General features: G+C 56.9%; 1 protein-coding gene across 1 annotated transcript; it reads right to left on the bottom strand.

Annotated features, from left to right (window-relative positions):
* Positions 1-3326: 3326 nt before the first annotated feature.
* On the bottom strand, positions 3327-18573 carry LOC147525862 (scavenger receptor cysteine-rich type 1 protein M130-like). The gene is given in 18 exon segments (XM_086630869.1): positions 3327-3547; positions 4130-4213; positions 4439-4534; positions 4915-5052; positions 5313-5341; positions 5742-6063; positions 6148-6210; positions 6678-6992; positions 7341-7655; positions 7742-8068; positions 8639-8844; positions 8846-8951; positions 9176-9513; positions 9659-9743; positions 11136-11459; positions 12626-12730; positions 17990-18304; positions 18552-18573. Coding segments are annotated over 18 exon segments (3411 nt in total).
* Positions 18574-20423: the final 1850 nt, after the last annotated feature.

Raw genomic sequence — 20423 nt, 5'->3', positions numbered from 1 at the left:
GTGCCCTCAGCCCTGCTGGGCTTTGCAGAGGAGCTGCTCCTGGGCACAGCTGTCTCTCTGCAGTGCTGCCCGCTTGCCATGAGCTCCCTGTGTCCCAGGAGCCCGGCCCAGCTCAGCAGCAGAGGACCAGCCCAGGGCAGCACCTTCTCTGCCCCCTCTGGGCTCCTTCCAGGTGTCCCTGGGGCTCCAGGGGAACCTGCTGTGAAACAGCCTGAAGCAACCACTGATGTTCCCTCTCTCTGACGGGGAGAGACACTTCTTTTCAGCTCTGGCATTTCTCCTGTCAGGAAAAGAGTCAGCTCCAAGAATCACCTTTTCTTGTCCCATCTTTAGACAGGACAGACAGGGACAAGGAGGGATCTCCTAGAGAGGTATTTGTTGGACTGATTCAAGTCATGTGCCATAGGGAAACCTCAGTCTCACTCTTCTCCTTCTGCTCTATTTATTAGATCACCACTGACTGCTTTGGCAGTTGTTTCATGTTCAACTCCACGTTGCCTTACAGAGTTCGGGGAATCTCCTCAGCTCCATGTTCAAATCCGGGCCTACAGAGCTACATAAGATGTCAGGGCTTGCAGGAACACTAGAAGAATTACAGGAAAGCAATTCCCACTCAGAGCACGTGTGTGGCAGACACCCTGACAACATTGCAGGAAGGGCGATCTGCTGCCTGTGGCCATTGACTGTGGCCATCAGTCAGAGGCATCAGTTCTCAGAGATGGGGCTGTCCCTCCTCTACCCAACAGCTGCAGACATTGCATGGACGTGAAGCGCATCACGCTGGGGTCTTCACTCACTCCCTTGATGACACAGTCAAGGAACACACCAATCATTTTCACAATGTGTCTGGATACATCTTGTCTGCAAGGACAGTGTCCTTCAGGCACAGCAATGATCCTTCTAAAAACTCGGTTGAAACTGGAAAGGGAAGGCAACGAGAACCAAGATGAGCTGTTGCTACATCAGGGACAGTTAAAGAAGGAACAGAGAGAATGTGGGAACAATGCTGGGTTTAGTAAGAGGAGGTGTAGACAGATCTATGCCCTCTTTGCCTCAGCAGCAGTGAGGTCTCGCAGGCCTTTGTGCTTTGAGGCAGGACTCTGGAAAGGAACTGCTGGCAGTGGATGGGATTGAGCCAGGGGTTACTTAAGCAAACACCACCCTTCCCAGTCCATGGGATTGGACAGGTTGCATCCAAGGGCGATGGTCAGCAAGCTCAGCTCACGTGAATGACTGACTCTCTCTCCCCCGCTCTGTTTCAGGGCCTCGCATTCATCCGGGATTGCAGCTTCGGGACGAGACAGGCTGCGGATAAGAGGGGGTGGTGAGCATCTACACTGTGTATTAAATAATCTGTATTAAATTGTTCTTATCTCAACCCACAGGTTTCCCGTTTCTCCTTTAATTCTCTCCCTCATCCCTGGGGCTGGGGGAGGGTGAGTGAGCGACTGTGTGGGGTTCAGTTGCCAGAGCAGCCTAACCCACGACACCATTGTTTGTGGGTGCTCGCTCCCTGTTCTTCTCTCAACCCTCGGGCATTTTGTTACATTTTTCTCCTCTCAACCTCACTGCGGGGGAGGAGTGACAAAGGGTCCACAACTCCCCTTACGATTTGAACTTGGATTTAGGATTGAGGGCCAAATTGGCCAATGGAGATTTCCGTATCATGCAACATCATGCCCAGTACATAGATGAGGGTTGACCGGGAAGTTGAATTCTTTCTCTTCTGGGGGGACTATTCTCGGACTCTTGGAGTCTCATGTCTCCCTCGTTCTCTTTTCAGGCCTCTCACATGTTCACACGTCCGGGATTGTGGTGTTGAGACTTACCTGTTTCAGGATTGCTTGCTGGGATGGGACAAGCATTGGTCACTTGGTGGTGAGTGATTACACTGCATCACTTGGTTGTATATATTAACGTCATTATATATATATTTACATATATTATTATTTCATCAGTATTACTTTTAATTTTGTATTTTTATTATTATTAATATGTTCTTATCTCAACTGACGAGTCTCTTTCCCTTTTCACCTCTAATTCTCTTCCCCATTCCCTGGGTGTCGAGGAGGGTGAGCGAGCGGCTGCGTGGCCTTTAGTTGCCGGCCAGGTTAAACCACAACAGTACGGAGCAGAGGGATGCGTGAGCCTGGGCTTCCTCCGTGTCCCCCCAGGATCATCCCAGGGCTGGAGGAGCTCCCAGCAGGGAACAGGGTAATGCTGTAGTGGGAGAGGAGACTGGTGACAGCCAGGTCCTCCCCTCTTCTCCTTGAGGGCCAGATCCTGCTGTTTGCAGCATGCTGAGCTGCAGCAGCTCCCCAGAGAGCCAACGCACCTTCCAGTCTGCAGCAGGGAACCTTTTGGGGAAGAGCTGGAGGGGAGTGGAGACCCACCAGTTTAGGTGCCAGGTCCTTCCCAGGTATCAAACCCTTCTCCCCACCAAGCTCCTGTGTAAGAGGTTTCTCTGCTCGTGGGCACTGGGGCAGGTGAAAGCCTCAGCCAAGGGAGAGGGACCCTGGCTGTGCTCCCAGCAGCACTTTTATGGGAGGGACACCAAATCTCCTCCACCATGGAAATATGCACCATTTGAGCATCCTCCCACATTAGACCTTCTCCAGACCAGGGACTGGACTGTGGCTTTGGGCTGCAGCCCATGTCTCGTGGAGATCCTTTCTCCATCCTCCTGACCTCTCCCTCCTCTGCCTCCCCAAGCACTGAAGAGAAGATGCCTCCGTGACTTTTAACCATTGTGGGAGGTGATCCATGGGCCATGAATCCACTGGGGCTGTCTGGGGTGTTCAGGGTGCTGAGGCCACCTTAGGGCTCCCTTCTGTGGGGCCACAGCTCACGCTGACATGGCAGCTCTGTCATGGCCTCTGCACTGTGGGACCAGCATGGCCCAGGCAGGGCCTGGGGCAAAGACCAGCTGGGAAAGCCCGGGCTGAGGGAATGGGTGCTGGGGGGCACCATGGAACCTATCAGAGCCATTTGGACTAGAAGCTGCCTGTGACCAGCAGGATGGAAATGTCTCTGTCAGCAGGATTATTCCCCAGGGACCGTGGGCTCTCACAGCCCCACAGCCTGACCCCAGGCCTGCTGTCCCTGAGACATGCTCCTTCCCACAGCCATGTCTTTGTTCTCCGATCCCCCTCATCAGCCTCATGAAGATGCACCCAACACCTGGGCAGGCAAAGCACCAGCTCCGGGTCAAATCCCCCACAGACTTTTAATAACAACAAATATGATGCACAGCGTAAAAATGGGAATAAAACCAGAGGCTGCTTCTGCTGCCTGTGGTGCTCACGGCTCTCCCAGGGACCTGGTGCTCACGGCTCTCCCAGGGGCACGGCAGGGATGGGCTCTGCTGGCCTGGGGCTCAGGGACTGTTGTGCACTGAGCTCTGGTGTCGCGGCCTTTGTGTCCTCACGGGGATGTGCCAGAGACACCTCTTCAGCATCATCATAGCCCATGCTCCCCGGGGACAGGGACGAGGTGTCACCTTCAGCTCCAGAGACCACAGCACTTCTCCAGCAGCGCAGGCTGGCCCCTGCAAGCAGCAAGGGATGACACTGCAGTTTACCCCATAGGGTCTGTACATCACCTTCCTCCCTGCTCCTCACCACATTCATCTCCTTCTCCCACCCCTTTTCCATGGAAAACTCCTGGGGCAGGTTCCCTCTTCCCAGGCACTGTGAGTCTCAGTATAGCAGTGACGTGGGTGGCACCAGCGATGGCACCCCAGGAACCAGCAGTGCTAAATTGCCCTCTCACCTCTGGGAGCATCACTGGGCTCTGCTGCCTCCCGTGACTCCCTGGGCATTTCCCAAGAACCTTGCCCAGGGGCAGCATCTTCCCCAGGCTCAGAAACCTCCCTGGCATCATCATAACCATCCAGTGGGTCACCTCCAGGAAGGACAAGAGCATCTGGAAGCAGAGGGGAGCTGGTGACAGGGAGAAGATACATCTTGCAGAGCAGAGGACAGGAGGATGCACAGGGACACAGGGCAGAGGCACTGGTGGTGTCAGCACCACAGGAGGCCCCCGTGTCCTCCCCATCTCCAACAGTGACAGTGACACCTCTGTCCATCACATGACTGCAGGGAGATCAACCCCTTCCAGCCTCCTTTACCTGGTGCTGATCCCAGACCATCTTCCTCTTCATTGACCCCAGGGTAGGGCTGCATCTGGGTCAGGGACTCCTCTGAATAGAAGCCTGGAGAGATGCACAGCGGATGTTGAGGAGCAAGGCCCATTGACCTGGCTCATAGTCAGCACTAGTCATTGGGAGAAAGCTTCTCTCCCCTGCCCAGGACCAGGATGCTCTCCTCACAGCTCACATGGCCCCAGCGCTGCAGGGACTATGGACTGGAGGGCTTCTGGACATCCGCTCAGGATTGGGGCCAGGAGAAAGGGTCCTGCGGACGTGCCTCACACCCACCTGAGCGACCAAAGCTCGCCTGCTTCTCCCACGCTGGGCTGTAATCAATCTCCTCGTACACAGCCTCGAGGAAGGGATTCTGAGCTCTCCTGGAGCCTGGGGACAGAGGCAGGGCTGGCACAGGGACAGCCTGGGGGCCCAACACCTTGGACATGGACCCTGCTGCCCTGCACTCCTCCTGTCATCCCTTGTGCCCAAGAGCCCCCTCCATCACTACCTAGAGTATGGCCAGCCTTGGCCATTCCTCCTCTGCCTTTTCTCTTCTCACCCCATCACCAGCTGCCCCCACCTCTGGGCTTTCTCCAACCCTTGCTGGTGGGGCCCCATGGCCAGGCACTCAATGGGACAGCACATGGGGCAGGTGGCAGCACACAGTCTCATCCCCCAGCTCTGCTTGTGCCTCTTCCTGACACCTAATAGCACCCACAGCCCTTCCAGGAGGTATCTCCCCATGGACCCACTGTGGAAGGACTCACCTCTGCGCCCAGCTCTGGCACTTAGCACTTGCCCGGCCAGGAGGGCCAGGAGCAGGCAGAGGAGGGCCCCCAGCATGATGCAGATGATGACGGGCACTGAGACTCTCCCACTGCTGGTCAGACGGCCTTGGGTGGGATCTGCGTGGGCAAGAACATGAAAGGCGCATCACCAGTCCTGACCCCCATCACTCAAAGCAGTAGGGGGTGGTGCACCACAGGGGTGAGTCATGGGGAAGCTTCTGCCCTGCTGGGTAAATGACAACCCTACCCAACCCCACCTCCACCCCGCCAGTGCCTCCTCCTGGGAGATTTACACCCCAGCAAGGAGCCCTTTCCATCCAGCTGTGGGTCACAGCCCGGTCCCAGCGATATCCAGCCCCAGAGGGAGGACAAGTTACCTGCTCGGGGTGGGGATGCTGCTGTTGTACTGGGTGTAGCTGCAGAGGAAGAAAGGAGAGCTGGGCTGAGAGGGTGAGTGTGCGGCTAGTGGGAAGCCTCCTCCCCGTCACACCGTGTCCGGGTCTGTAGATGTCCCTGGCACATCCCACCCAAACTGCCCCTCCTGTGGTGCTAGAAAGGGTCTCTGCTCCGGGTGGCAGGCAGGATGGCACAGGCAGCGAAGGGGATAGCCCTGGAGCTGCAGGGCCCCACGGGCAGCGGCCAGAGGACGTCCAGTTCCACCACGTCTGCTCCCCGCCTGGCACCAGGCTCCTGCACGCTGCAGGAACACTTTTGCTCTTAGGAGGTCAGGGGCCATGGCAGGACCGAGTGGACACAAGGCCTTCCCCAGCTCCCTGCCAACACCGAGCAAGGGCTCCCAGCCCTGCCGCTCACCTGAGCAGCGCACGGCAGTGTCTTCCTTATGCCGGCACGCACCGCCATCCCCAGGCCGTGCCCAGCAGTCCTGCAGAGACGGCTCCATCCCTTGGCACTCCACCCGCTCCAGCCAGATGGGGCCTGTCCCCATCCCAAACGCAGCCTCATGCAGGGCAGACACAGCGGGGCCACAGCCCAGCTGCCTGCAAGCCACCTCGGCATCCCGCATGTCCCAGGAGTCATCACGCACTGTGCCCCAGGAGCCGCGGTGCCAGACCTCCACTCTCCCTGAGCACCCGTCTGTGCCACCCACGGCACGAATCTTCTCCCTGTCTGGAGAAGGCAAAGATTGCCCGTGGCAGCGGGACAGCAGGCAGAGCCCTGCCAGACAGGAAGGGCACATGGAGGAGCAGCTACCTGTGCAGCTCGTGGAGTTGGGGCACAGGGCCAACGGGGCTGGGGGCGTTTCTGGGCGTCTCTCTGGGGAAAGAAACACTGCAGTGAAGAGGTTGGTTTGGGAGATGGTGCAGAGGAGAGTGAGACTGAGCTCTGCTCCTGCCTCCCTGCACCTTCATGGAGGTGGACGTGTTGCTGGTCATTCAGGGGACACACACAGGACTGTGGGGGGACCCCAACTGCTCAGTCCCAAAAGATCTCTGGTTCACAGAGCAGTAGGAGCCTGTCTGTGGAGGGAAGGCTCTTCTGAACCCTGTCTGGGCTCTTCTGAGACCTTCCGTGGAGCTGCCATTGCCTCCCCCGGGCCCTGCTGTCAACCTGGGGGACGGCTGCTGCTGGACGTGTGTGGCTGTGGTCACCTTTGTGCCATCAGCAGCAGAAGGGTCTGACATGGAAAGGAAGAGCCTCTCCAAGGTCTTCCTCTACATTTGGCCATGCTCAGTGGGGAGTAGGAGCTGGAGTGACACTGGTGCCTGCTGGCTCAGAGTTACCATTGCAGTTGATGTGGACCTCTTCTCGCAGGTCATCGCACGACTGTGGGTCCCAGGGAGTGGAGGTACACTGCCAGAAGGAGCTGGTTTTCTCCCCGCACTGCAGGTTATCCAGCCAAGCAGGGCCAGACACCTTGCCATAGGGCAGGTGTGTTTCCAGGGACCCTCCGTCCCCGCAGCCCAGCTCCTTGCATGCCAGCGACACCGTCTGGAGAGTCATCGAGTTGGAGCAAACGCTCCCCCACGTCCCGTTGTAGAAAACCTGCAGGCGCCCGGAGCAGCCATCGCTGTTCTGCAGCCTCAGGGCCACGAACTCTGGGAGGAAAGGCATGGAGGGGGAACAGGCTGGTCTGAGGCAGGGGGAGCCAGAACACCTCTGTGCTCCCCAGGCCCCCTGTCAGGCAGGGCCATGGGCAGCATGTCCCTGTGCGCCCTGGGGCACAGAGAAGTCCCTGATGGACACCCCCCCCCACCCTTCCCGCCAGCCCTTGGGGACAGCTGAGCTCGCCAGGGACCCCAGTGGGACTGAGGGCACCTGTGCACGTGTGTCGGCAGGACGGGCTCGGGCAGGGGCTCAGAGGCCGCCATGGACAGCCTTGGCCGTGCCCGGCTCTCCCTGCATCCCGGCCTCCCCAGGGTCCCGCCGCATCTCCCAGCACAGACCTGAGCAGATGACTCCCGCGTCCTCCTTGTGCCCGCAGTCGTGCTGCCCCCAGGGCCCGGCAGGGCAGTCCCAGAGAGCAGCTTCGGCCCCGAAGCAGTTCACGCCGTCCAGCCAGATCTGCCCGGAGCCTTCTCCGAAACGAGCGGAGCCGGCCGCCTCCACCGCCCCTCCGCAGCCCAGCTGGCGGCAGACGACGCCGGCGTCAGACAGGTCCCAGCCATCGTCGCAGACGGTCCCCCAGCTGCCCTGGTAGTAGATCTCCACTCTGCCCGCGCAGCGCCTGGCCCCGTTCACCAGCCGGACCCGCCGGCTCCCTGCAGCGGGTACAAATCCCAGTTGCTGTCCGGGGCCGGCTGCCCCCACACTCCATCACCTGGGCGGCCCGTGCAGCACCACTCACCCCGGCAAACGACTCCCACGTCCTCCGCCACCCCTGCTGCCCGTGCGCTCTCGGGCAGGGAGGTGTTGCAGAGGGTCAGGTTGGCCTCGTGCCCGGCGCACCGCACCCCTCGCAGCCCCACGGGGCCCGTCCCTCGCTCAGGCTTCGGGGGGCTGTAGGCTGTCCCTGCCTCTCCGCACCGCAGCTGCCGGCACACCACGCTGGCCTCCTGCACGTCCCACTGCTCATCCAGGACTCTGCCCCACGTCCCGTGCTGGAAGATCTCCACTCGCCCATCGCACCGGTTCCCTCCGCCCACCAGCCGCAGGGATCCAAAGCCGGCTGCACCTGGGCAGAGCAGAGATGCCACAGCCAGAGGTGGCACCGGGGAGCACGGCACCCGTCAGGGAGCAGGGCAAGGGGGGACTTTCTGACCAAACGGGACAAGATGGAGCCTTGTGCCAACAAGAAGAGAGGGTAAAGCCCAGGCCCGTTCTGCAGCTCCCACCCAGCTCTGCTGCTGCGGGGGCACCCAGGCAGCTCCTCCTGTCTGGTTGGACGAGGCTCTGCAGGGCTCTCTGTGGGGATGGGATGCAGTGGTCTGCAGCCAGAGGGAGGGAGCAGAACCCGCAGCCCTGTCCTGGGAACATCCCACAGGACAAGAACAGGAAAGCCCAGGCCTGGCAGTGACACCGGAGCCTAAGCCACTGGCCTGGGGGCAGATGCCTGCCTCCATCCAGTTCTCAGCTCTTCCATGGTAGAGTGGTCAGTCTGAGGAGGCAAAGTTCTCCAGAAGGCTCCTGAGGAAGCCAGGGTTTCTCCAGGGAGAAATTCAGCCTGGAACTGCCATGGGACCCCTGCTTTGGGCGGCCACGTCACACACCAAGGGCAAACGGACAGCATTTTTCCAGCACTCACATGAGCAAATGACAGCAGCAATGTTCCCATGGGAGCACGGTGAGGCCCCCAGGGTGGTCACTGGGCACTGTCCCAGGTGGGCTTCAGTCCCATCGCAGTGGAATGCATCTCTCCAGACAGGGCCAGTCTCTCTCCCAAAATGCTCTCCTCCAGGAAAGGACTCAGCAAACCCACAGTCGAGTTGACGACAGAGAACGTGGGCATCCGAGATCCCAGCGCGAGGCACAGAGGGTCCCCCAGGTGCCCAGAACCTGGACCTCCACCCTCCCCGCACACGCTGTGCTGCCGTTCACCAGCCTGAACCCTGTGTATTCTGGGGACAGAGGAGGAGAGAGGATGGACTGGTGCTCCTGTACCCTCAGCAGCTGGCGGAGAGGCCAGAGGGACAGCATGCCTTTCTTCTCCTTCTGCACTATATTCCTGCTGCAGACAACCCCTCACCCCTCCTGTCCTCACGTCCGGCCCAGCACGGTCCGTGCTCTGTTCCCCAACTCCCAGCACAGCCCCAGTGTTCGACACCCCACCCCGAGTCCTTACGTGTGCAGGTGACAACAGCGCTGTTTGCGTGGGTGCAGGGCTGGTCCCTGAGGGAACCCCTGAGGCAGGAGGCGAGGAGGGATTCATTCCCCACACACTGCAGCTCTCCATCCCACGTGGGACCAGTTCCTTCTCCAAAGTGAGATCCTCCAGTGACAGGTAGGGCCACACCACACTGCAACTCCCTGCAGACCATGTCAGCACCTTTGGGACCAAAGCGTGAGTCACAGACAGTTTTCCACAGGTCCCCATCAAGGATCTCCAAACGTCCTGAGCAGTGGCTCTTCCCTTCCACCAGTCGGAATAATCCTGGGAAAAACAAACCAACTGAGAGTCCTCTGGCAGTTAAATGCCCACATCCCAAACGACTTCCAAGGAAGCTGTGACCAAATCACCCATTGTACATCCCAGAGGAATCTTTTGAGGGACTGTTGGTGAAAAATATGCATCCAGGTCCCCAGCACCTCTTCTCTACACCATCACAGCCCTGAAGGGTATGTGTCTAGTGCAGACCCACAGCAGACCCTGCAGACCATGTCAGCGCCTTCGGGACCAAAGTGCGAGTCACAGACAGTTTTCCATTGTCCCCGTCATGGATCACTATACATCCTTTGCAAAGGCTATTCCTTCTGATCAGTCAAACAAATCCTGGAGCAACCAAAGACCCCTGAGAGTTCCCACAATCCACTGGCAGTGCCCTAACCATGTCTTATCTGGTCTCCAAGGTGGTCAAAGGCAAAAAAGCCCCATGACCACCCTAGCTACTCTCAAGGAAGTGCTGATGGCACAAATACATCAGGGCATCCTCTGCTACTCTTTGGAATCCATCACAGAATTCCTGGGCATGCTTCTCTCCCAGACCCACAGTCACAGGCACCGCTCGGACAAACTGCTGCTGCCCCAGACACCTTGGGCTGCCCCGATCTGGTCCCTGGGCACTGCAGCCCCCAGAGCACTTGGGCTCCAGGGAAATGGGCCCAGGTGATGGCGGCTGTAGCTTGTCAGGGCCCCACTGAGCTCGGGGCCAGGTTTGAGGAACCCCTTGGTGCCACCAGAAACCTACACCTTTTCCATGGGTGTCTGGGGCCGTTGGTGGATGGGACATGTCACAGGACAAAAATATGGTGAGGCTGTACCTGCAGTCAGTGTCTGTGCCACCGCCCTGCTCAGGCGCCTACCCTGGAAAGAGGTCCTCAGCCATGGCTGGAGGGCACTGCTGGGCATGCATGTCACTGGGCAGAGGGCAGGAGAGCGGACAGAAGAGCAGCCCTGGGCTTACATGAACTCCCAGCACAAGGACAGGCACAGAGGAGAGCCAGTAAGTGCTGACAAACCCCCTGTGGCACAGGGCAGCCAGGGGCTGGGGCGGGCAGGAGAGGCTGGGCAGCAGGTCAGCACTGCCTGGCTGGGGTGGTGTCCCTGTGGGTACGCTCTCATGGAGGTACCGTGGGAGAGGAATGAGGTGCCACGTGCCGTCCTGCTCTCCTGCCCAAGCCTAGCACTCTTCCTCTCCGAGCAACTCCTTTGCTTCTGCCCAGCGACTCCTGTTTGCCAGAGGACACAACCCAGAAGTAGCTGGCCATCTCACACCCTTCACGAGGACTCGGAATGGCCACAGGTCACTCTTGGTGCCTCTGGCATGGCAAGACCTGGCCTTCAGCACTGCCAGACAGGACCTGGGGGAACAGGAGGAGAAAGACGGGAATCGAGAGACAATGCAGAGCAGGGTGGGGGATTCACATGAGCCACCTCAGGGGCCAGGCAGGGTATGGGCACCCTTGGGCAGGTTCTCACTGGGCTTTGAAATGGCAAAGGGACAGTAGAAATGGCAGTTCCAGCTCACCAGTGCGACTGGCCACATTGGGCGATGTTCTGGTGCCTGACTGTTGCTTCCTGAGGGCAGTGCCACATTCCTTCCACAATCCCAGCCCCAGAAATATGGAATAGGCTGTCCTCTTACCTGAACACATCATTCCAGTGTCTTCAGTGTGAACACAATCATGTTCACCCCATCCACTGTGAGTGCAGTCAGACAGGGCAGACTCGGTGCCATTACAGCCAACATCATGCATCCAAATGGGACCAGATCCTGGCCCAAAGTGTCCGTACTGAGGAGCTCCAACAGCAGATCCACAGTCCAGTTGCTTACAAACCACTGAAGCGTCGTTCATGTCCCACTGGTGACCACACACGGTGCCCCACTAGCCCTGTTGTTTCATCTCCACTCTCCCAGCACAGTGCCTGCTGCCATTCACCAGCCTCACCTCCACAGCCCCTTCAAACACTGACACAGGACCAGTCAGGACAGCGTTGAGCCCCAGCACCTTGGGTCTGGGGGAACCCCTGCCCGAGTGGGAGCCCACTCCCCTCCAGGCTTTTCCTGCAGCAGTGCAGGGGTCCCCTCCATCCCCACGGGGTGTGCAAGGCCATGTGCAGTGAAGTGCAAGTGAAGTGCAAGTGCCTCAACCCATGCCCCCTCCTTGTCCTTGGGCATCAGCCCAGCCCTGCTCTTGTCTAGGATCCCCAAGGAAGGTCACCTCTTTGTGAGCCTGTGGGAACAGATACCCCAGTTCCCTTGCCTCCACAAGCACTACGGACCTCCCCCTCAGGCTGACCCCAGGGCAAGAGGGCACCCCACACACCTGAGGGTGGCTGTGCCTCTGGGCTCACAGAACAAAGAGCCTCCAGTTGAGCCACAGCCAGCTCACAGAGCACAGTGCTGGCACAGCAAGGGCTCCAGGAAAGGTGTCCAAAGATGGCACATCCATGGACAAATCCAAGCACCAACAGCCATAAACATGGGATCCCTGGCAACAGAAATGCCCTTCTCTCATTCACAGAGGTACAGGGTCGATGAACCTGGGCACCTTCTACCCCTTGTCACATTGACACATGGGACAAAGACCCATTTCCAGAGAGAATCCCTGTGGTGCTTCTTGGCCTCAGGGCTGTGGGACAAGGGAGCAAACATCTACCCCTGCACAGCTGCATTCAGGGGAGCAGCTACAGTGACCAAGGGGACAGAGGGACTCTGTTCCCATCCTGAATCTTTCTGGAGCTGTGCACCAAATTCTTGAGGATGGAACAGAAGCAGGATATTGGCTTCAGTGTCTTTTCCTGCATAACTGGTGACTGCAGAACACAACCCACCCCTCCTGTCCTCACACCTGGCCGAGTATGGTCCATGCTCTGTTCCCCAACCCTCAGCACAGCCCCAGTGTTTGACACCCCACCCCGAGTCCTTACGTGTGCAATTGACAACAGCGCTGTTCACGTAGGTGCAGGGCTGGTCCCTGGGGGAACCCCTGAGGCAGGAGGCGAGGAGGGATTCATTCCCCACACACTGCAGCTCTCCATCCCACGTGGGACCAGTCCTTTCTCCAAAGTGAGGTCCTCCAGCGACAGGTAGGGCTGCGCCACACTGCAACTCCCTGCAGACCACGTCAGCACCTTTGGGATCAAAGTGTGAGTCACAGACAGTTTTCCACTGGTCCTCGTCATGGATCTCCACACGTCCTGAGCAACGGCTCTTGCCTTCCACCAGCCGGACAAATTCTGGAAAAGAAAACACAACTGGGAGTTCCCTGAGTCGCTGGCAGTTAAATGTCCACATCTCACATCATCTGCAAGGGACCAAATCACCCATTGCACATCCCAGAGGAAGCTGTTGGAGGAGTATTGGTGACACAAAAACAACCAGGACCCCCAGCACCTCTTCTCTACATCATCACAGCACTCAAGGGTGTGTGTCTGTCACAGCACCAGGCACCGCTCAGACAATCTGCTGCTCTACAAGGTGCCCTGCACTGGCTGGTATGGTCCCTCATCACTGCAGTGGTGTGCACAATTTGGGTGTTGAAGAATAGGCCCAGATGACAATGACTGCTGCAGCCTTCTCAGTCCATGCATTGCTTGGAACCCAGCAGGGCCATCACCTTGACACAGCCAGAAATGCAGCCAGCTCCCAAGGGTGTTCTGGCGTGTTGGAAGGTTCCAGTTAGGGGGGGAGACATCACAGAGCACAGAATCAGTGCAGCTGTGACCATGGCTGGTGCCTTTCCAGACCCCTCTGATGCCTTGTCAGAGAAAGTGTCCTCAGTCAGGGACACAGTTCTCTGCTCCAAGTGGCAGAAGACCCACATGACCCCCTGGGCTCACCCTGCCTCGTAGAGTAACAGCAGACACAGATGAAAGTCAGTAAGTGCCGGAAAAGACCTTGTATCATAGGAAAGTGTGAGGAGACGATGACAGGCAGGAGGGGTTGGGCAGAAGGTCAGTGCTGCCTGCATGGGGCCGTGTCCGTGCAGGGCTGTCACAGCCCCAGGGACGTCCTAGCACCAGCCTGTGCAGGCAGTGGTGCAGGAGAGAGCACCCAGAGTCAAGCAGCTGCAGAGCTCCTAGACCTTGCAGTGCTGGACAACACAGCCGAGCCCTGGGGACAGGCAGAGTGTCCTGGGTTTGGCTGGGAAAGAGTTAACTTTTTGGCAGGAAGCTGAGAGGGGACACAGTGCAGGCAGCTGACCCACCTGGCCAGGGGCTATTCCATACCCTGTGACCTCATGCCCACAGTATATATTGGGGGAGGTACCCGGGGGAGGGGATTCGCTTTGCAGTTCCCGAGTGGGCTGAGTTCTGGGTTCCACGTGGAGAGAAGTTGGAGCACTCGTTTTGTATTGTTCTTGTAACGGCATTATTGTAGTTATTATCCCGTCTTGGTTTTCTTGTATTGTCCTACGAAAGGATTTCAGCCGCCTTCAAAACGAGAACATTGTCACCTGGCTGCTTCGATGCTGGGATAACTGAGCCGATGGCCTGCAACTAGAGGGTAGGGAAGGGGGCATTGACAAGGCCGTTGGAAGAAAACCACGAACCCTCAGCCTCTGGAGGTGACTTCTGTCAAGTGTGAAGGACAGGTACCCCTTCGAGGAGGATATTCCATGTCATCCAAGCAAGTGGTCCACCATGGAAAGAGGTATCCAGTACCTGAAAGAGTTAGCCATGCTGGAGGTGATTTACAATGGTCTGAATAATGAGCAGTTACCCACAGATCCAGATGAAGTCCCATGCAATCAGCCCATGTAGCAGAAATTTCTGCAGAGTGCACCAGCATTGTGTGTCAACTCATTGGCAGTAACGTCCTGCAGACAAGGCGAGGAACCAACAGTGCAGGACTTGGCTGGTTGACTCCAGCAATACGAAGGAAGTATCTCTTCCTCTGTACAGGCCTGCGTTGCGGCTGTGGAGAAACTGTCCCAGGACTTCCAGCAACTCAAAGAGGATAGGTCCTACTCTCCACCTGCACGGACTCATAACTCTACTGTTAGAAGTAAGCGTTCCCCTGATCAAGAGAGAGAATACGGAGGGTACACACTGCGCAGTAACCTGTGTTTTTTCCTGCGTGACCACAGTGAGGACATGAGGAAATGGGATGGGAAACCGACCTTGACCCTAAAGGCACAGGTGCAGGAGTTGAAAGGAGAAACAATCACAAAAGGAGATACTTGCAGGAAAAATGTTGCTCCAGTTTCCAGTGGACAGTGCCTTAGACCGTATAGAAGGGCTGATCCTGTTTCTGATCCTCTTGAAGGAACTTCTAATTCGTTTTCACAAAAGGTGAGCGATGAATACTGTGATCAGGCCACAGTTCGCTTTCACTTGGAGGGGAGTCCAGTACACCTGGAATCAACCGCCCCAGGGGTGGGATCACGGCCCCACCATTTGCCAGGGGCTGATCCAGACTGCACTGGAGCCGGACAAAACTCCAGAACATCTGCAGTACATTGACGACATCATTATATGGGGCAACACAGCAAAAGAATATTTTGAGAAAGGGAAGAAAATAGTTCAAATCCTTCTAAAGGCTGGTTTTGCCATAAACCGAGGTAAGGTCAAGGGACCTGCACAGGAGATCTGGTTCTTAGGAATAAAATGTCACATTCCAGTGGAAGTGATCAACAAAATATCAGCTATGTCCCCACCAACTATGAAGAAGGAAACACAAGCCTTCCTAGGCATTGTGCATTTTTGGAGGAGGCACATTCCAAGTTACAGCCTAATTGTGAGCCCTCTCTACCAAGTGACCCAGAAGAATGATTTTAAATGGGGACCTGAGCAACAACAAGCCTTTGTACAAATTAAGTGGGAGATTGTCCATGCAATAGCCCTCGGGCCAGTCCAGGCAGGACAAGATGTTACAAACGTGCTCTACCTCGCAGCCGGGGAGAATGGCCCTACTTGGACCCTCTGGCAGAAAGCACCAGGGGAGACTTGAGGTCAGCCCCTCAGGTTTTGGAGTCAAGGGTGCAGAGGATCTAAAGCCAACCAACTACTAAAAGCCAACCAACTACTATCTAAAGCTACTCCAACTGAAAAGGAGATATTGGCAGCATATGAAGGAGTCTGAGCTGCTTCAGAAGTGGTTGGTACTGAAACGCAGATCCTCCTGGCACCCCGACTGCCGGTGCTGGGCTGGATGTTCAAAGGAAGGGTCCCCTCCACACATCATGCAACCGGTGCCACATGGAGTAAGTGGGTTGCACTCATCACACAAAGGGCCCGAATAGGAAACCTCAGTCATCTGGGAATTTTGGAAGTGATCACAAACTGGCCAGAAGGCAAAGAGTTTGGAATGTCACCGGAGGAGGAGGTGCCACGTGCTGAAGAGGCCCCACTGTATAATGAACTATCAGAGAGTGAAAAGCCATGTGCTCTGTTCACGGACGGGTCCTGTCGCATTGTGGGGAAACATTGAAGGTGGAAAGCTGCTGTGTGGAGTCCTACGCAACGAGTTGCAGAAGCTGCTGAAGGAGAAGGTGAATCGGGTCAGTTTGCAGAGGTAAAAGCCATCCAACTGGCCTTAGATATTGCTGAGCGGGAAAAGTGGCCAGTGCTCTATCTCTGTACTTACTCGTGGATGGTGGCAAATGCCCTGTGGGGGTGGCTACAGCAGTGGAAGCAGAGCAACTGGCAACGCAGAGGCAAACCCATCTGGGCTGCCCCGTTGTGGAAAGACATTGCTGCATGGGTAAAAAAGCTGGTTGTGAAAGTACGTCATGTAGATGCTCATGTACCCAAGAGTCAGGCAACTGAAAAACACTGAAGCAACCAACTAGATGATGGATCAGGCTGTTAAGATTGAAGTTGCTCAAGTGGATCTGGGCTGGCAACATAAGGGTGAAAAATTTTTAGCTCATTGGGCGCATGATACCTCAGGCCATCAAGGAAGGGATGCCACATACAAATGGGCTCGTGATTGAGGGGTGGACCCAACTGGATGCGATTGCACAGGTTATCCATGAGTGTGAGACATGCACTACAATCAAGCAGGCCAAGCAGTTAAAACCTTTTTGGTATGGAGGCTGATGGTCAAAATATAAATATGGGGAGGCCTGGCATATTGATTACATCACGGTTCCACAAACTCACCAAGAAAAGTGCCATGTGCTCACAATGGTGGAAGCAATGACTGGATGGCTGGAAACATATCCTGTGCCCCATGCCACTGCCTGGAACACTATCCTGAGCCTCAAGAAACAAGTCCTATGGTGGCATGGCACCCCAGAATTGAGTCAGACTACAGGACTCATTTCTGCAACAACCTCATAGACACTTGGGCCAAAGAACATGGCATCGAGTGGGAGTATCACATCCCCCATCACGCACCGGCCTCTGGGAAAATTGAACAATCCAACGGAATGCTAAAAACAACACCAAAATCAAAGGGTGGTGGAACCTTCAAAAATTGAGACACTCATTTAGCAAAGGCCACCTGGCTAGTTAACACTAGTGGATCTGCCAACCGACCCGGCCCCGCCCCATCAGAACTCCCACGTACTGTAGAAAGGGATGAAGTCCCTGTAGTGTGCATGAAGAAGATGTTGAGGAAGATGGTCTGGGTTAGTCCTGCCTCAGGCAAAGGCAAATCCACCCGTGGGATTGCTTTTCCCAAGGACTTGGGTGCACTTGGTGGGTGATGCAGAACAAGGGTGAATCCCTCAAGGGGATTTGATTTTGGAGAGAATAGCCCGTGAATTAAATCGATTATGTTAGTGGCTAAATAACCCTGATACTGTATGTCATCATCACTGCCATTGCTGTATGCTATATTAATGGTCTTACTGCAAGAATCACCCAAATCAACGAGGCATGGACTTTGATGAAGCCAAGCAAAGTGCAGCAATGATGGAGCCTAGAACTGGCTTCAGCAACTGGTGTCCAGCAGCTTTCCCAATTTTGACGTCTTCAACCCGTGGACATGGATTGTGCCAGGTACACCAGCCATGAGCTCCGGGTGCAGCGTGCAACAATCTAACACCGCACACCATCTCTCCTGACCTGAAAGACTGGTATGACAGATGGAGCCTCAAAGTCATGGATGAAATGAACTCAACAGACACGTTAGAGGAATGACCCATAGACTCAAGAAATTATATCGCTCTGTGTGTGTGTGCGTATATATATGGCAGGAAAAGTGGTACACAAGGACCCTCAGTGTTGTTGGCTTGGAGCTGGCTGAATGAGTGGAGACCAGGAGAGATCAGTGGACATCCTGGGGCAGGACTGGACGAATCATCTGCAGCCAAAGACACTGACTGAGCAACAGTGAGACACTGTGGCACGGTCAGTTCACCCTTGGGTAGACTCTCTCTGGGCTTTTCCCAGGGCCTGAGGACATCAGCAATGACAATCCCAGCTCAGCAGTTAGACCAGCATCACCAGGCCCTGCTCTGGCATCTGCTGTTGCTCCCTGAGGGCACAGGCAAGGTCCCTTCTCCCATCTGGACCCCAAACGTGAGGAAGAGGTTGTCTCCTTACCTGAACACATCACTCCAGCGTCTTCAGTGTGAGCACAGTTATGTTCACCCCATCCACTGTGTGTGCAGTCAGACAGGGCAGACTCGGTGCCATTACAGCCAACATCATCCATCCAAATGGGGCCAGATCCTGGACCAAAGTGCCCATACTGAGGAGCTCCAACAGCAGATCCACAGTCCAGCTGCTTACAAACCACTGCCGCATCGTTCATGCTCCAGTAGTCATCACACACAGTGCCCCACTGGCCCTCGTGTTTCACCTCCACTCTCCCAGCACAGCGCCTGCTGCCATTCACCAGCCTCACCTCTGCAGCTCCTTCAAACACCAACATGAGATCAGTTAGGAGAGCGCTGAGGCCCAGCAGTGCAGCACTAGGGGAATTCCTCACTCGTGCAGAGTCAGGGTGGGAACCCTCTGCCATCTGGGCTGTCCCCACTGCAGTGCAGGGGTCCCTTCTATCCCCACGGACTATGCAAGGCTGGGTATGCCCAGGTCCAGCCCTGCTGGGTCATTCACCATCTCACCACACAAGGCACCTTTCCCCAACCTAATGGCCACCTACCCCTGCTCATGCCCTCCCGCATGCTGACCAGCCCTGCACTGACCACCTATTCCTCTGGGCACCCACTCCTCCCCAGCCCAGCAATCCCTGAACAACCCCAGCTACCCAAACCTGCAGCTTCCCATGCAAACCACCTGCCCTGGCACCATCCAAATCCACCTCCACCCCCAAGGCTTTCCATGTTCCCTCTGAGATGATCCAGACGATCCCGCCTCCCACATCCCCTCCTCGTCCTGGGTGTTAGTCCAGCCCCTGCACTTGGCCGGATGCTCCAGGAAGGATGTCTCTCTACTGAAGATGCCCCAGTCCTCTTTTCTCTGTGGGGCACAAACTGCCCTCATGGGGTCATTGGTCACCTGGAACAAGGGGCCAGTGAGCAGCACACAAGTCCTCCAGGGACCCCAGCGGTTGGCTGTGCCTTGGGCATCTCCGGGTGCTGCCATCACCAGCTAGGCCACCACCAGCTCCAGAGGCACAGAGCTGGGGAACAGTGAGTCCCAAAATGGTACCCCAGGACAGGGTGTCTAGGAATCCAGCCAGCCACAGGCTGTCCTAAACACTGGAGCCCTGGAAAAGGAGAGTCTCGCTCCCACACCAATGGGCATAGAGAAGGGCATGGGGTCCATGGACTTGAGCACCTTCTGGCCCTTGTCTCAGGAGCATCTTGCAAAGAAACTCCCGATAGAACCCGATGACTGTGCTGCTACCCGCTGGCCCTGGGCTGTGGGACAAGGGACCCGGTACTTACCCCTGCACAGTTGCACCCAGAGGAGCAGCCACAGCATCCGAGGAGACAGGAGTCCCTCTCTGTCCATCCTGAGCCTCCTGCCCTGCCAGCACATCCCTGCTGCGCCACACTCCCCACCACAGCTCCTGCGGACTCAGGGAACAACAACGATGGGATGGCAATATATCTGTGCAGACGCCAGGCCCAGCTGCAGGAGGAGCCAATCGAAGCAGCAGCACCTTTTTAGACATTATCAGGAGCTATCTCCCCTCCGACACAGCCCAGCCCTCCAATGAACTTCTCCAGCACCATTCATGACCATATATGAGGGATGGCTCCACCGCAGGTGTCACGTCACTGTGGTGGGAGGCTGTCACGGACAGGGCTGGTTGTAGTGGGGGAAATGGGTCTTTCACTCCTTGAACCTCACCGTGTGGATCAGGAGCACTGAACATCTCCAATGCTGAGCACATCCAAGAGCCCAAGGGGTGAGTGTCCAGCCATCCTCATGCCATGGGAACCACAGGGCTGGGACTGCACTGGGGTCTGGGTCAGGAAGGGAACAGGTCCTGCCCCTGATCCACACCCCGCTGTGCTGGGAGCAGAGGTGGGAAAGGGCCTTAGCCCAGGCCAGAACCCCATCCCAGGAGCACTGGCTCACCCATCCCTCCCTGGACAGCCCCACGGAAGGTCCCTCATAGGAGCCAGAGCTGGGACACATCCCTGTCCTGGCAGTAGACACTCAAACCAGAGGCTCAGACAGATCCCTGACTCTCAGACTGTCACCGAGGGGCCGTTATTCCCCATGGGTGGCTCAGGAGCTGCAGCCTGCAGGTGCACAAACCACAGCCCACGTCACCTTGCAGCGCTCGCCGTGCTCCCCCCGCCGCGCCCGGGCAGGAAGTCTGTGGTTTTCTCCTGGCACCATGCCCGGGCACATTCCTGCGGTGCCGCCGAGCCACCCTACCCCGACTGCTCCAGCCAGGGCTGCAGGGGCTGCTCCTTCGGCCTCGCAGACAAGGGGCTGGGCAGCTCTTGTCCTCCATGATGCCCTTGTGACAGCACATGGCTGCTCTGCACCGAGCCCCAGAGCCATATGGGGTGCCATTGGTAGTGTGACCTCATGCCCTCCTCCTGCCACTGCT

The sequence above is a fragment of the Tauraco erythrolophus genome, unplaced genomic scaffold (genome assembly GCF_009769465.1).
Source record: "Tauraco erythrolophus isolate bTauEry1 unplaced genomic scaffold, bTauEry1.pri scaffold_56_arrow_ctg1, whole genome shotgun sequence".
Taxonomy (NCBI): domain Eukaryota; kingdom Metazoa; phylum Chordata; class Aves; order Musophagiformes; family Musophagidae; genus Tauraco; species Tauraco erythrolophus.
The sequence above is the reverse complement of the archived record's forward strand: the minus strand, read 5'-3'. Positions and strand labels throughout refer to the sequence as shown.